This window comes from Peromyscus maniculatus, chromosome 5, assembly GCF_049852395.1.
Source record: "Peromyscus maniculatus bairdii isolate BWxNUB_F1_BW_parent chromosome 5, HU_Pman_BW_mat_3.1, whole genome shotgun sequence".
NCBI lineage: Eukaryota > Metazoa > Chordata > Mammalia > Rodentia > Cricetidae > Peromyscus > Peromyscus maniculatus.
In genome coordinates, this window is record NC_134856.1 from 125,950,826 (window position 1) to 125,964,147 (window position 13,322).

The window sequence follows — 13,322 nt, forward strand, 5'->3', positions numbered from 1 at the left end:
TGTTTGCTCATGTATAAAGTGGGTATTATGGTTTCTGTAGTTGTAGTTGCTAAGGATTAAACTAGAGCTAGTGGGTGTGAAATGGGTTCTAGTAAAAGCCTGAGAGGCAGCTGTCCAAGGACAGTTATTTGCTGTTTTACACCAGGTTTACAGAGGTGCCAGAGAAGTCAGAGGATTAGATTGATAACTGGGTAGTTTAAAAAGGATTCTCACTAGATAGAAAGCTCACCAGTGGAGTTTTATATGCAGACAATGCCTGTCCCTACCTGCAAGGTATACATTGTTGTATCACTGGCCTTGAGTATTGAGGATGAGAATTGTAAAAAGGGCTAGTGCAAATGTCTGGGGTGATTTAAAGGTAACATAATGAGAGGTCATTGCCTGCAAGAAAGTAATTAATTACCCAATTGCAATTGAGCATGGTGGTTGCTAATAGCAAAGTTTATTGAGGAAAATGGGAAAATAGTCTATGGAGAGGAAGACAGGTTGTTTTAGTGGTACACATTGTTTTTTTCAGTTCTCTCTTGTGAGGTGTTCCATCTCAGTTTCTGAGCATAGAACTATCAAAGTGGAATTCTGCCTCCCTTGCTGGCTTCTGTGGATACTCTGTCTGCCTTCTGCTTTCTCCAAGTCACTCTAGCCTGAGAGCCTATATTCTACTAATGTCTCCCTTTTGCTGACATAGTGATTTGTTTGCTAGGATAGTTTATCTGCTAGTACTGATGAAATCAGAAACTTCGGTGTTCTTGATCAGAAAAGGATGAATCCTTATAATTGTCTCATGACCTTGACCCTGAGGTTTGGCCAGGCTTCAGGCCAACTGGCCTCTGACCAGGTCTGCCCTAACAGGAAGGTAAAACAAACTCACTGACAGGTGGCTGGCCTGGCTTCAGTGGTATGTTCCATAATACTGTCTTTCTCCCCAGTGTCTCACTTAGTGTTTCTTTGGAATTCTCTCAGTGCTAGCATGGATTTCATACGGTGGGTTGCTCTGAAGTCCCTGTTGCCTCTGCCCTGCATGCAGGAAACTGTTTAGTGTCTCTGGGAATCTGAAAGGGCTTTGCATAAATCATAGCTTCAAGTTTAGGCTTGATGGTCTATAGAAACTGGATGTTAGCAAATTGGAGTTTCATTGTTTTCACTTCTCAGCTTATGATAATCGTTTTGTGGCTAGGAGCTCTTCAGGCTGAATGAACACCATCATAGCTACTGTGTGGTGTGGTTTGTCTATTCTGTTCACATTGAGACACCACAGGGAAAACACACACACACACACACACACACACACACACACACACACACACACACACACACACACACACCCCTACACACCAATGCTATTGGTGATTGAACTTTATTGAATGAAATTGGAGTAGTTTTTGGAGAGGAAGATCCCTTTTGTGAAGCGCATTCCATCTTAATTTCTGTATCTGTGTTTGTATTTGAACCCTACCTCTGTACAGAGGCCACTGGGAAAGGTTTGGAAGGTGCTCTGTCATCTTGTGAGGGAAATGGTACCCATTACTCTGAATGCTGAATCCCCTGTTTTTCTGCAGTATAATGCAGGCTTCCAGAGAAGGAATTTGCTATATTAGGGATCAGTTGGCCAACAGCTGGGTGAAGATGCACTAAAGGCAGTGTCCAAGAGGGACCTTAGTCTAGGAAGTCATCACTGCACATGCTCAGATGGTTGAACAGGGCTATTTGGAATTTTTTTTTCTTTTTTTTAAATTTCTACACTCCTAGAGCCTGGCTTGTTTACATCCTATTTGGGAAAGAAGATAAGAAATAATTGCCTATCCCCTCATTTATATAAGAATGACAGCTTTTATTTTTAAATTAAATTCATTCAATCAGGGTACCAGTTGGCTCTCAAACTAAGATTAGAAAACAACTTGTGGGGTTTTGATTCTTGCTCTCTACCAGCATGGGTCCTGGGATCAAATTCAGGCAGCAAGTATATATGTTTATTTACTGAGCCATCTCCTCAGGCTGAAAGACCAATTTTATAATTTATGGGTTGTATGATATGTATGATACCAGCGGTAACCTACTAGAATTTTCCTGTGAGGTGTTTAGCGTGCCATTGCATATATTACCATGCACTTGTGTGGTCCGACGTAGGTGGAGTTTTCCTGTCTCACAGCCATTCTCAAGTCACTCAGAGTCTAATAAATTAATTGCAAATGCTCGGCCAATAGCTCAGGTTTTCTACTAACTAGTTTTTTCAACTTATAATCTATGTATTGCTATGTGGCTGGTGGCTTTACCTGTCCTCTAGCATGTGTTGCTCCCTCTGTATATCCTGGTGACTCCAGACTCCACTCTTCTTCCTCCAAGCATTCTCCTGGGCTGGCTCTCCTGCCTAACTTTATTCTGTTCAGTTATTGCCCTGTCAGCTTCATTATTAAACCAGTCACAGTGACATATATTTACACAGTGTAAAGAAATATTTCACAGCAGTTATAAGAGTAGTTTTGGCTAAATATACTGTTCACACCACATAAATGCCTTCCAGAACCAGGGCTTCTTCCTTGAGAGCTGGGTGCCATGGAGACCCTTTTTTATGGATGGCATGATTGGCAGGTGGTTCTCTTCTTATTAAGGGATGGGTTTTCTTTTGGAGAAAGCTTTTACCCCTAGCACATTACATACACACACTTGGTGTCTCCTATGACTGACAAATGCCTTTTCTATCGACACCATTTCAGTTGTTTGTTTTTCCTTTAGAGGTGATAGCAGTTCAGCATTGCTACCAATGGAGAGAAATCATGTAAAATATCAGGATGGATATAATAATATAAGCATCAATAGCATGTGATAGATATGCATATGGCATAATATGTTTGCAGATGAGTGATTGTGGAGAAGTCCACCCCCCAGAGTTGTAAAAGCTGACCTGGAAGGACTAGAGATTGAACACTGATAGTTGCCTCATGTTCTTTTAAGAGACCTTTATCTTTATGAGTTTCAATGTATTTGTAAATGCTGAAGTGTATGGAATAGAATCTGGTATGAATATCATTGGATTCATGGAGTAGCTATTCCTGCTGTATATAGATTCTGGTTTTGTGGAACCATGAGAAATGCCAACTCAGTGGCATCCCCTGTTAATTGGGTCAAAATCCAGTCCTTTACTCTCCACCTCAATGGCTGTGTGTAAAAAAAAGCCCTTTAGGGCCTTTCCATAACAGAGCAGAGCTATGCTTGCTTGTTAAGATTAAGAATTGGTTGAGGGAAGGGAAGATAATGGCAAGGGAGGGATGGTCTGTGTACAGGGAAGAATCCCACTTTACAGAAACCAAAGCCCAAATTAGAATAAGCAAGCCTTTGGATTAAAATGATTTCTGTTGTGGTTGTAACATACCACAGTTTGATTTTTGTCCAGATGAAAACATTTGGTTTTCACTTCAGTAAATATTGTGGAGACATTGCCAGCTAATTCTGAAAAGTAATGAAATACAGCTTTTGCAAAGCACAGATGCATTCTGTACTCTGATTCTTCCTATCTGATCCCTCCCTCCCTCCTCTTCCTCCTCTTTTATTTTTACATGTTTGTTAATGCACTTGAATAATCAGGAGAAAAAAAAACTGTGCTTGTAATTTTAATAGAATACTATTTATAATCATTGAATAGCAACCATTTCCTTGCTCCACAAGAAACCAAAATATCAGCAATTTCTATAACCACATGCACACTCTTCAAACATGCACCTTCATTGATTATTTCCATTGAATGTTTGTGAAGGAGAGTGGACATGATTCTGAGTGGTAAAGTAGCACCTCTTACTAGTTAGCCTCTTACACAGAGGGCTTGCTTGTATCACAGCAAGAAGAGGCCACCTGGAGAATGGCTCTCCCTGTCAATGCCTCTCTGTTCCAGTGCTATGGCTGTAGCTTTCTTTGCAAGGGCCTTGAATCCCACCAAGGAATTAAGTTTCTGTTTTTGTTTTTTTAAATAAAAACTGTGTGTTTTCGTGCTTGGGAATCACCTGTATCCCAGACCACTCTTATTAGTGTTTTCTCTCTCTGTCTCTCTGGCTCTGTCTCTGTCTCTCTCTCTCCTTCAGTGAGCTTAGAGTTTTCAAATGATTGACCCATCTGACATTTGGAGGAGTGAAATTTCTTAGTAAAATTTCAAGGTATGAAGCTGATTTTTATGTGCCCAGAGCTATTATAAGATGTTTATGATGGGGCAGGGGAAGGGAAACATCCTTTTCTCTTGAGGGATTCTAAATATTCATCTGTTTATTGACTTTGTCGAAATACACGTGCTTATTTCTTGTTGGACTGAAGACTGTGAACTGGTTTCCTGCAGCACCAGTGGCATAGCTCATGCCTGTCTTGAGGGTTTGTGAAACCTGTCTTGCTCTATGTTGTTTTCACTCTAGTAGATTCCTCCTCTGAGCTTTTTACCTGTAAGTTAGAGAACCAGACTTGTACATAGACAGTAAGGAAGTGAATACTTTTCTGTAGTACACAGCTTCAGGGCTATGGATATTTTAGGTTGTTACTTAGTTATTTTCTGGGTATTAGCTGGATAATAGAATGGAGTAAGAGATATGCTCTTACTGGTTTTGGCAGCATTGCGACTTCTCCATTTCTGATCTGATGTGAGTTTGGCTGCCTGTTAACTAGTAAATGAACGGGATTTGAATGAATGAATCAAGATTCCTGGATGGATACTCCATAAAAACAGAGGTAAAATATGCATCACAAGACTGTTGAAGTTAGTTTTCCTTACCTGTGTCAGTCTGATATTGAGGTTAGTGACATGTACAAATACAAGGGCCCACCCATATTTAAGAGGTCTGTGTCTGATTTCTATGTGATATGCTCGTAATTCCTGAGTGTCCCTTCGACTAAACAAGTAATAGGTTGGTCTAGGGTGGTAGTATCCTATTTGAGGAAGTTGTCTTGAAGGCAGACTCAACTCAAGGAAGGAGGAGCATTGTTGCACTTGAAAGGGTACTTGACAGAGTGAGAGTGGGTTCAAGACTAGTGCGTGCACTCAGGACATCTTGTCCCTGCTTTTGGTTACAAACTGATAGCCTCAAGTTACCAACTCTCAATCCTTGCAAAAGACCCTGGTGTAGAGTTTCAATTTGGGGATTTTCTACTGTTTAATGTCACTCTTTGCTCTTTTTTTTGACAAAATGATTTTTCCAAAGCTAATTTCAGGTTCTAGAACCTTCCTCTTATTAAGAACCTGATTCTAAGTTACACTGATCAAAGGTGAAAAAAATAAAACAAGAATAGCTTTTGTCATTACATGCGGCTTTACACTGGTGTCATTTTGTGGCCTGTATCATCGGCATTTGTTTGCAAAATTAAATCATTTTGTAGTTACTATTTCAAAAGTTAATCCAGAGAACTGAATTGGAGCCCCTAGGGGACTCCCCACCCCCAAATAGTTTCATATACTCCAGTGCTTACCTTGAATCTTTCCTCTAGCTCCTGTGTTTCTTGACGATTGATTGTTAGGAATGATTGCAAGCAAAGAAAATAGGAAGCGGATGTATCTAATGATTCTTTTTGTGTTTTCCTAAGCTAGCCAGGAATTCTTGTTTATTGTTATGTGTGTATATGAGTGATTTATTTTCATGTATGTCTGTGCACCATTAGAGGCCAAAAGAGGGAATTAGATCCTTCAGAACTGGAGTTAAGCCCTGTTGTGAGCCACCACATGTATGCTGGAAATCAAACCTGGGCCGTCTGTAAGAACAGCAAATGCTCTTGGCCATTGCACTGTCTTTGCAGCCGTGGGAGATTTCCTTTTGGGGCATGCCTAGGAAAGCTGTGTAAAAGAAGAACTTTAAAATTACTCATTCTGGTACTTGGTGCTGTTTAATGGGGAAAGAACCTAAGGGGGTTACCTCTGCCTTTTGTTGTTTGTTTTTGTATTTCGATACATGGCTGTCCTGGCACTCTTTTTGTAGACCAGGCTGGTCCGAATTCAGAGATCCACCACACCTAGCATCTCAGCATTTTTATACCTTCTGGTCCCAGACAGTATGCCAGTAATTTATCTCCCTCTAGATTGGCTTTGCTTTATAGGGAAGAAGTATACTGTACTTGTATGTGGCTGGGACCCTCCTGTGGGGTTAATTAACAGCTCTATTTTCATTGCAAAATGTCAACACTCTTTGATTAGATCACTTTGTTTTTTAACTCCACACTTTTATTTGTGTTTTATGGAAGTTATTTTATTCATTTCTATGTGTATTCATATGTATACATCCTGCATATATGTCTGTGCACCACTTGATACCTGTGGAGGACAGAAGAGGGAACTCGAATCCCTTTAACTGGAAATACTGAAAAATTATGGCTTCCCCGTGGGTGCTGGGAATTGAACCCATGTTCTGAAGAGCAGTAAGTGCTCTTAATTGCTGAGCCATTTCTCTAGTCCAAGGAATTTATTTTAATAGTACCATATCCTATTATAACTTCATAGTAGTTTGTAAGTACTTGGGATGTTGGTGGAAATCTGTACCTGTCCCTTATATTAAGATGGTAAGAGAGTGACCTTGTAAAAGAAAAAAATCCAATCCCCTCCCCTTTCCCCCCCAATTGATGATTGCTTCTTTCTTTCTTATGTCCAAAGTTGTAAGTTAAATAAATGCACAATACAGAGCAATCTCCCAACAAACAATATGGGTGAATGTTTTCATTTCACTCACATTTTCTTGTGTAATTCATTCTTCACTGTTGTTTTCTATGGGAAATATGGGAATATTGCAAATAAGATTCTAAATTTTAATTTCTTGTGCTTGGTGAATGGTATTATTCCCTTCTGGGGCTTTTGCTTGAAATTGCTAAAGCAAGCAGATGGAGTTACACTACCTAAGGAATATTTGAAAATAATTTAAAAGTAGTAGCAGCTAGCAGTGATGTGATCAACATGCAGTTAGGGTCCTAGCTTTGTAAACCTCTCCTTTGGATTACTCAAGATTGGTGTTGATAATTTACATGTCTTATCCCACCAGGTTCTCCTGCGCTGCCCAGCAGTATGGTATATTTTGGGAGCTCTCAGGATGAGGAGGATGTCGAAGAGGAAGATGACGAGACAGAAGATGTCAAAACAGCCAACAACAATGCTTCATCTTCGTGCCAGTCCACCCCCAGGAAAGGAAAAACCCATAAGCATGTACACAATGGACATGGTAGGTCTACCATTGAGGCTGTATAAAGTGCAGCAATGAGCCAGACTTTGGATGAGGGTTCAGTAAATATTTTGAAGGGTGTCAGTCTAGGTATCAGCCAGATTTCTTCAGGGTACTTAAGTACCAGACTCTTTATGGACAAAAAAACTTAATAGAGCCCAAAAATATTCTAGATTAAAAAAAAAAAAATGAAGATTTTTCTATGTGGAAATCATTATAATTGCCATGGGAAGTACAGATGATGGGCCAGAAGAGGGAACATTGAATACTTATGATCAACAACATGGGCAAAGTTTTGTGATCAACTTTTTAATTTTGATTTTTCTTTAGGTATGTATAGTGTAGAAAACTATTATGACATTCAAAATGCACATTTATTATAGCGATTTTTCACTAGAAGTAACTTTTTTGGAATTTTGCTTTGAAATCACTAAGGTAGCCTTGATGGAGGATTTTATACAAGGAAATGACTTGAGTATTGAATTACAGTTAAGTGGCCAAAGGCTAGGAGGAGATAAATACACCTGCATATTCTTAAGCATCCTTGAGAAAAACACTACCTTCTGTATTGGGGAGGGGCACGAGGACCCATGCAAACGGGTGATACATGGCTTCTGGATGCTGCAAACGTAAGCTGTATGGACTGGTCCTGGTGTTTTGTTTTGTAGACATAGATTTTACAGTTTATTATCACACACACACACACACACACACACACACACACACACACACACACTCTGCGGATAGCACACTAAACTGGTAATTTTTTTCATATGTTTGTGTATGCAAGCGTTCATACAGAGAGAGATACATACATTCATTGAATATGCAGCCTTTTAATTAGAGATGTGGATCGAATACAAAATGGTACGTAAATTTAAATGTTGATGGAAAAAAGTTGGTTAACCTGTAGCTATAATTATCAGTAGTCTTTGAAATTTTTTATTTATTGTTATAATACACATAAATGCAGGTCAGAAGAGAGCTGAAATCAGATTTCTCCTACCTTTCTGTGTATTCTAGTGGGTGAACTCACTCAGCCTTTCAGAAGTGTATCATGGAGTAGTGGTTTTTGTTTTTTTTTTTTTTTTAATCTACTAATCCATCTTCTAGGTCCGATCACAGAAACTTGTTGAGAGCTGCCTTTCATTTGGCATTCAGGTTCAAGTGCATGGACGAATTTAGAGGATATGAACAGGATGTGTGATGGAGTATTACCTGCTTTCTGGGATGGTAGCCTGCTGCCCTCTTACCTAAGAACATATACTTGGTTCTTAGGTAAGACTGAGTGTGAGAAGACTTCCATATGCCCTGATGGGTAGGAGGAATTATTTTAATCCAGAGAGTAAGGAGCTTGATGATTTTAAATGTGAAAGTATGATGAAATCATCAAGTTAGAAAAGTTATAGTATGAGCAGAGTTTAGTTTTAAGAGGAAAATTAATTGAAGTATTCTTATTCTACTCAGGAAAGAAGTGATTGATAAATATAAACCTGGATATCCAAATATGCAATAGCATGGCTCTTTGCAAGAACCTGATGGGGAGTGATAGTAGAGGGAAGAATTGGAGGAGGGTTAATTAGTAGAGATCAAAGGTGTTTATTACCTGTTGAGTCAGCCTCATTGCTTTATAGACAGTAGAAATACAGAGAGCAGCCACACTTGATCCTGCAGGATGGAGTTGTCTCATCATGGATGAAATTCTGAGTTACAATGAGAACAGACTTCAGAGTTTGCTATCTTGAGAAAGATAGCAAATGCTCTAATAATGCAGAACCATCAACCCAAAGAATGCAATGTTAGTTTTCTTTTTTGTTTGGAGAATCGAGAGTAAATTGATAGGAACAAAACATGAAATTATACTTACCTCTTCATTTCAGTATGTCTATATATGCTAGAAATACATATATATTCTTTTTTTTTTAAAAGCACACTGCTTACTTACTATCTGATTTATTCCTTAAACTACATTTCTTCTTTACTCTCTTACCCTGATGATACTGTCTGTGTTCATGATTGGTTAAAATAATCCTCTGTGTACTTGATTGCCTGTCACTGGGCCTGAAGTTTGTTGTGCTGTGAGAGATGTTCAAGGCTATTATTACTTGTGAGAGAACACCTGCAGAGCTCCAAATTTGATTAGCTTCACATAGCACTGTTTCCTAGGCTGCCCTCTTTGGTATCCCAGCCATGGGGCCAGCGCTTAGATTTGCTACTCTACTGAATGGGTTAATGGTTCTGCATTATTAGAGCGTGCATTTAAGTGAGACATGACCTGTGCCTTTGGTTAGAATCTGTCTGTTCTCATGCTGCCTGAATACACAAGATTCAGAATAGTTTGTGGGTGAAAAGCGTGCCTCATTTTCTGTTTTATTTTCTAAGAAATTGAAATACAGAATTAGATGATCTCCATGTTTTTGGATCTTTCTTTACCTTCAGTGTGAATGTACACCTGCTTAGATTTTCTACGAGGAAGTGCTGGGTGAAATTGTCATTACTGTGGACCAGAGGATTCCTCAGATTTTTTTTTTTTTTTTTTTTTTGAGTCTTCAGTAAGAGACAAATTGGGGTAAGCAAGCTAGCTGCGTTTTACAGTCTTCTGTGGCTTCTCTTGTCAGATTGGTATCCAGCTCTCTATGTGCTGCAATGCCGAGACAAGTCAGGAAACCCAGAAATATCTGTGTTCTCTTTGGACAGGTCAACTCACTGGGATGCAGGGAGATGAATGTGTAGAAAACAGTGTACTTTTACTGCGTTATTTTGAAAAGTCTGGAGCCCAAATAGGCAGTGCTATTACCTGATTTACTTTTTTGTTGAAATGTAGTTGGAGACTAGCTCTCATGGTGCCAGGGAAGTGGCAGGAGCAAAGAACCTCTTTGAGACCACATTTTGCACCATCTTCTTGGGCCTGAGCATGTTGGCATTCTTAGATTAAGAACCTGAGCACTAAAATCCTACAAGATCCAAAACAGGGCACAGGCGCTCCCCCTCCCCCCCATTTTCTTTACAAGTAGCACGAGCCTGATTGAAAGGGATTTATTGATTAAAATACATGATCTGGAATGATTTGAACAGCATTACTTGATTCTTTAACCTTGGTTTGCAGCCCGAATGTTACAGTAACAAATAGTGACTCCAGGGACTTTCATTTCAATAGCTTGCCTAAAATAATCTTTCATATACAGAATATCATATAATGCCTGCAGTAGAGCTTCTACTTAAGTACTATTTGGAAATATAATAACATAATCTAACTGCTAAGCATGCTGAACTTGTATCATGCAAGTTTATATTGGGAATTTTTTTTTTTAAGAGATTGAAAAGTGTTTCCAGTTGTTTGGCTTTTTCTTTTGTTTATTTTATTGCTAATAGATAACTGGAGCAGATGAGGATTTATTGAATTTAGAATGACTTGCAGCTCTTTGTGACCTTCTACAGAGTAACTGGTGAAAGTTCATTAAATTATTCAAATGTTTTTTGTTTTGTTTGTTTTTTCTATTTCCTTTAAAAGAAATTGGAAGGAATAGCAAAGATTAGTGTTCTTTTTGTGTACATCTTTTTTTCTGAAGAGGGATATTTCTCAGGAGTCTTAAAACAACATGCCATTGGACTCCCAGCTGGAATTATTTAATTGCTTTTGGATTCTCACTGGGGGCTTGTTGTATGATGGCCAAAAAGCAATCATTTGCACAAGTTTCCTGTCTGAAGTGGTGGAGGGGTTTTGAGGAGCAGAGCCAGACAGAGTCTTGCTGCTTCTGTTGAAGGTGGCCATGAGATATCTCTTTCTAGCCCATGGCAGTTACGCCTTTCTTGTTGAGGCAAGGCCTTTACCCCCACCCCCACCCCCACCCCCCCAAAAAAGAGGGATTGTGAGGCTGGAACTTATCTTGGAGGATCAGCAGATTAATGAAATCTTATCTCCCCAATACCCCAACACACTGGAGGCACTGTTTGTTAATACACCACTTGGCTAATAATTAGAGTATTTATTATTTTCTTCAAAGAGATGCCACCTATCCTGTCTCTTGGGTTTTTGCCTGGTTGAATATACCCTATTTGCCACTGTCATTAACTCATCATGTGATTGGGGGCGGCTTTGTCATGTGTTCATGTATGTGTATATGTATAGCTCAGGGCTTTGAGACTCACCCTACTTGGATATGGTGTTGAGAACTTTTCTGTAATATCTTACTTCCTAGGCTCCTGAACTTGTAGCTTGATCCAAAAATGCTTGAGCCAAACCTTCGTCCCTAGAGCCAGTGGTATCATGGACATGAAGTTCCTTGTACAAAGTTGCCACTGAGTGTAACTATTAGGAATTTCCTTGAGCTTCCTAGCTGAGGCTGACCTTGAACACCTGATTCTCTCATACACATCTCCTTCATAAGAATTGCTTAGGTTTCTGCCCCCCCTTTCTCTCTCTGTCTCACACACACAGAGAGAGAGAGAGAGAGAGAGAGAGAGAGAGAGAGAGAGAGAGAGAGAGAGAGAGAGAGAGGGGAGAGGGGAGAGGGGAGAGGGGAGAGGGGAGAGAGGGGAGAGGGGAGAGAGGGGAGAGGGGAGAGGGGAGAGGGGAGAGGGGAGAGAGGGGAGAGGGGAGAGAAAGAGAGAGAAGTAATACGATTCTTCTCTGCATTTTCAAACCCCTTTCCCCCTAGGTTTGTATTTTCATTCTGAAGATGATAATTTCCATTTACCATTCTACTCTCTTGTCAATAGAGTGCACACCATATTTCATGGTCTTTTTTCCTAGTGTATTATGATTGTTTATTGAAATTCCAAAGTGAGCCAGAATTCTTATTATTTACTTCAGATATGGTTGCCCTTTCAGAACATACTGTCTTTTGAATGCAGCGTTTTCTAAACCCCCAAATTGCAAATTCATCTATTCTTTACAAGTTAATGCTCCACCCCTTCTGTGAATAATGCGTCCGTTTGCTCTCCATTTGCCCAGCTGTTCTTCCCCCATGTTCCTTCTGGTATGTTGAGGGAGGGTAGACACCTTGAAATAACTGTCCAGGCTAGGGATTATAATGTTATCAGTGTTATATTTTGGGCAAAAAGGATCAGATAACCGTGTTTCAGGGACAAACCATCTTGATTTATGATCTTTTCTTCGTCCTGACACATTAAAATTTAATATCATGAGTTAATGATTACATTAGTAACAAGTGTGTTTAAATGGTAACTATATCCAATTCTGTAGTTATTTTACATCATTACTCATAATGTATTTCCATTTTTAGATCTTTGGACAGTCCCAACCAAATTGTGGTTTTCCACAGAGAAGCATGCAGATTCAGTTAGCTTCAAAAATTCCATACTTTAATTCTTGCACATAGGCATAATTACCTCATGCCTGTAATTTAAGCCATTGAGAGGCTAGGGCAGTATTGATGCAAGTTCCTGGCTAGTCAGAGCTACATAGCTTGACCTTGTCTGTTGTGTGAGGAAGGATAATTCAAACCAAAGTATACCACACTACATTTTTCTCCTTTTACAGTAAGGCAGAATCCCAGTCTGTTCTTGCAGACACAGCAAACCAATAAAACTTGATTAAGGTGCTTGGGCTAGCTGAAGTGTTTGGAGTGTTGAAGTTTCTGACTGGTGAGTTTGGCTTAGTGATGGCTCTCACTCAGAATGTACAAAGGAACTCTAGAACTGTCCTTCCTACTGTTCTTGCTTAAGCCTGGATGCTCTACTGAGTTACTGAGCTGCTTTGGCTCAGGGCAAACCAGGTTAGAGTACCCACACGCTACAGTCAAATCCTCCTGAAATGTTGGCACCAGTTGGCAGACATCCCATTGTTTTCAGACAATAGAAGCTCAAAGTTGAACTGGCTCCAGGGAAGCAAGTGCTGGGTTTGTACAGTAACAAGGCTTTAATGCTAGCCAGTTGATGGAGTCTGTGCCTTGCTCAAGTCAGGATAGCTTGTAATAACATGAAGCTTACATTTAAATGCCTGGCTTGATATCAGAAATTTGTGGATCTCTTCTCTTGTCTGTAGTACACCCCTTCTTAGTTTTTTCCTCAATGATTCCTTCTCTGCCTCCTCCCCTCTATTTTGTAGGGATGGTAGCAGACAGGGACAGTGTTCTTGTTCATTTGTTGCGTCTCTTCAGTCTTGAAGGTCTTTGCTGCTTGCCTGGTGTTTTC

General features: G+C 39.7%; 1 protein-coding gene across 14 annotated transcripts in view; it reads left to right on the forward strand.

The window, feature by feature from the left end:
• Jarid2 (jumonji and AT-rich interaction domain containing 2) overlaps positions 1-13,322 on the forward strand; it is a 193,096-nt gene that overhangs the window by 146,309 nt on the left and 33,465 nt on the right. For all 14 annotated transcript variants that reach the window (XM_076573248.1, XM_076573251.1, XM_076573244.1 and 11 more), the window contains one exon: positions 6,990-7,166. In XM_076573248.1, coding sequence (XP_076429363.1) covers positions 7,013-7,166 — 154 coding nt within the window. In that variant the 5' untranslated portion in view covers positions 6,990-7,012. The remainder of the gene's footprint in view (positions 1-6,989; positions 7,167-13,322) is intronic.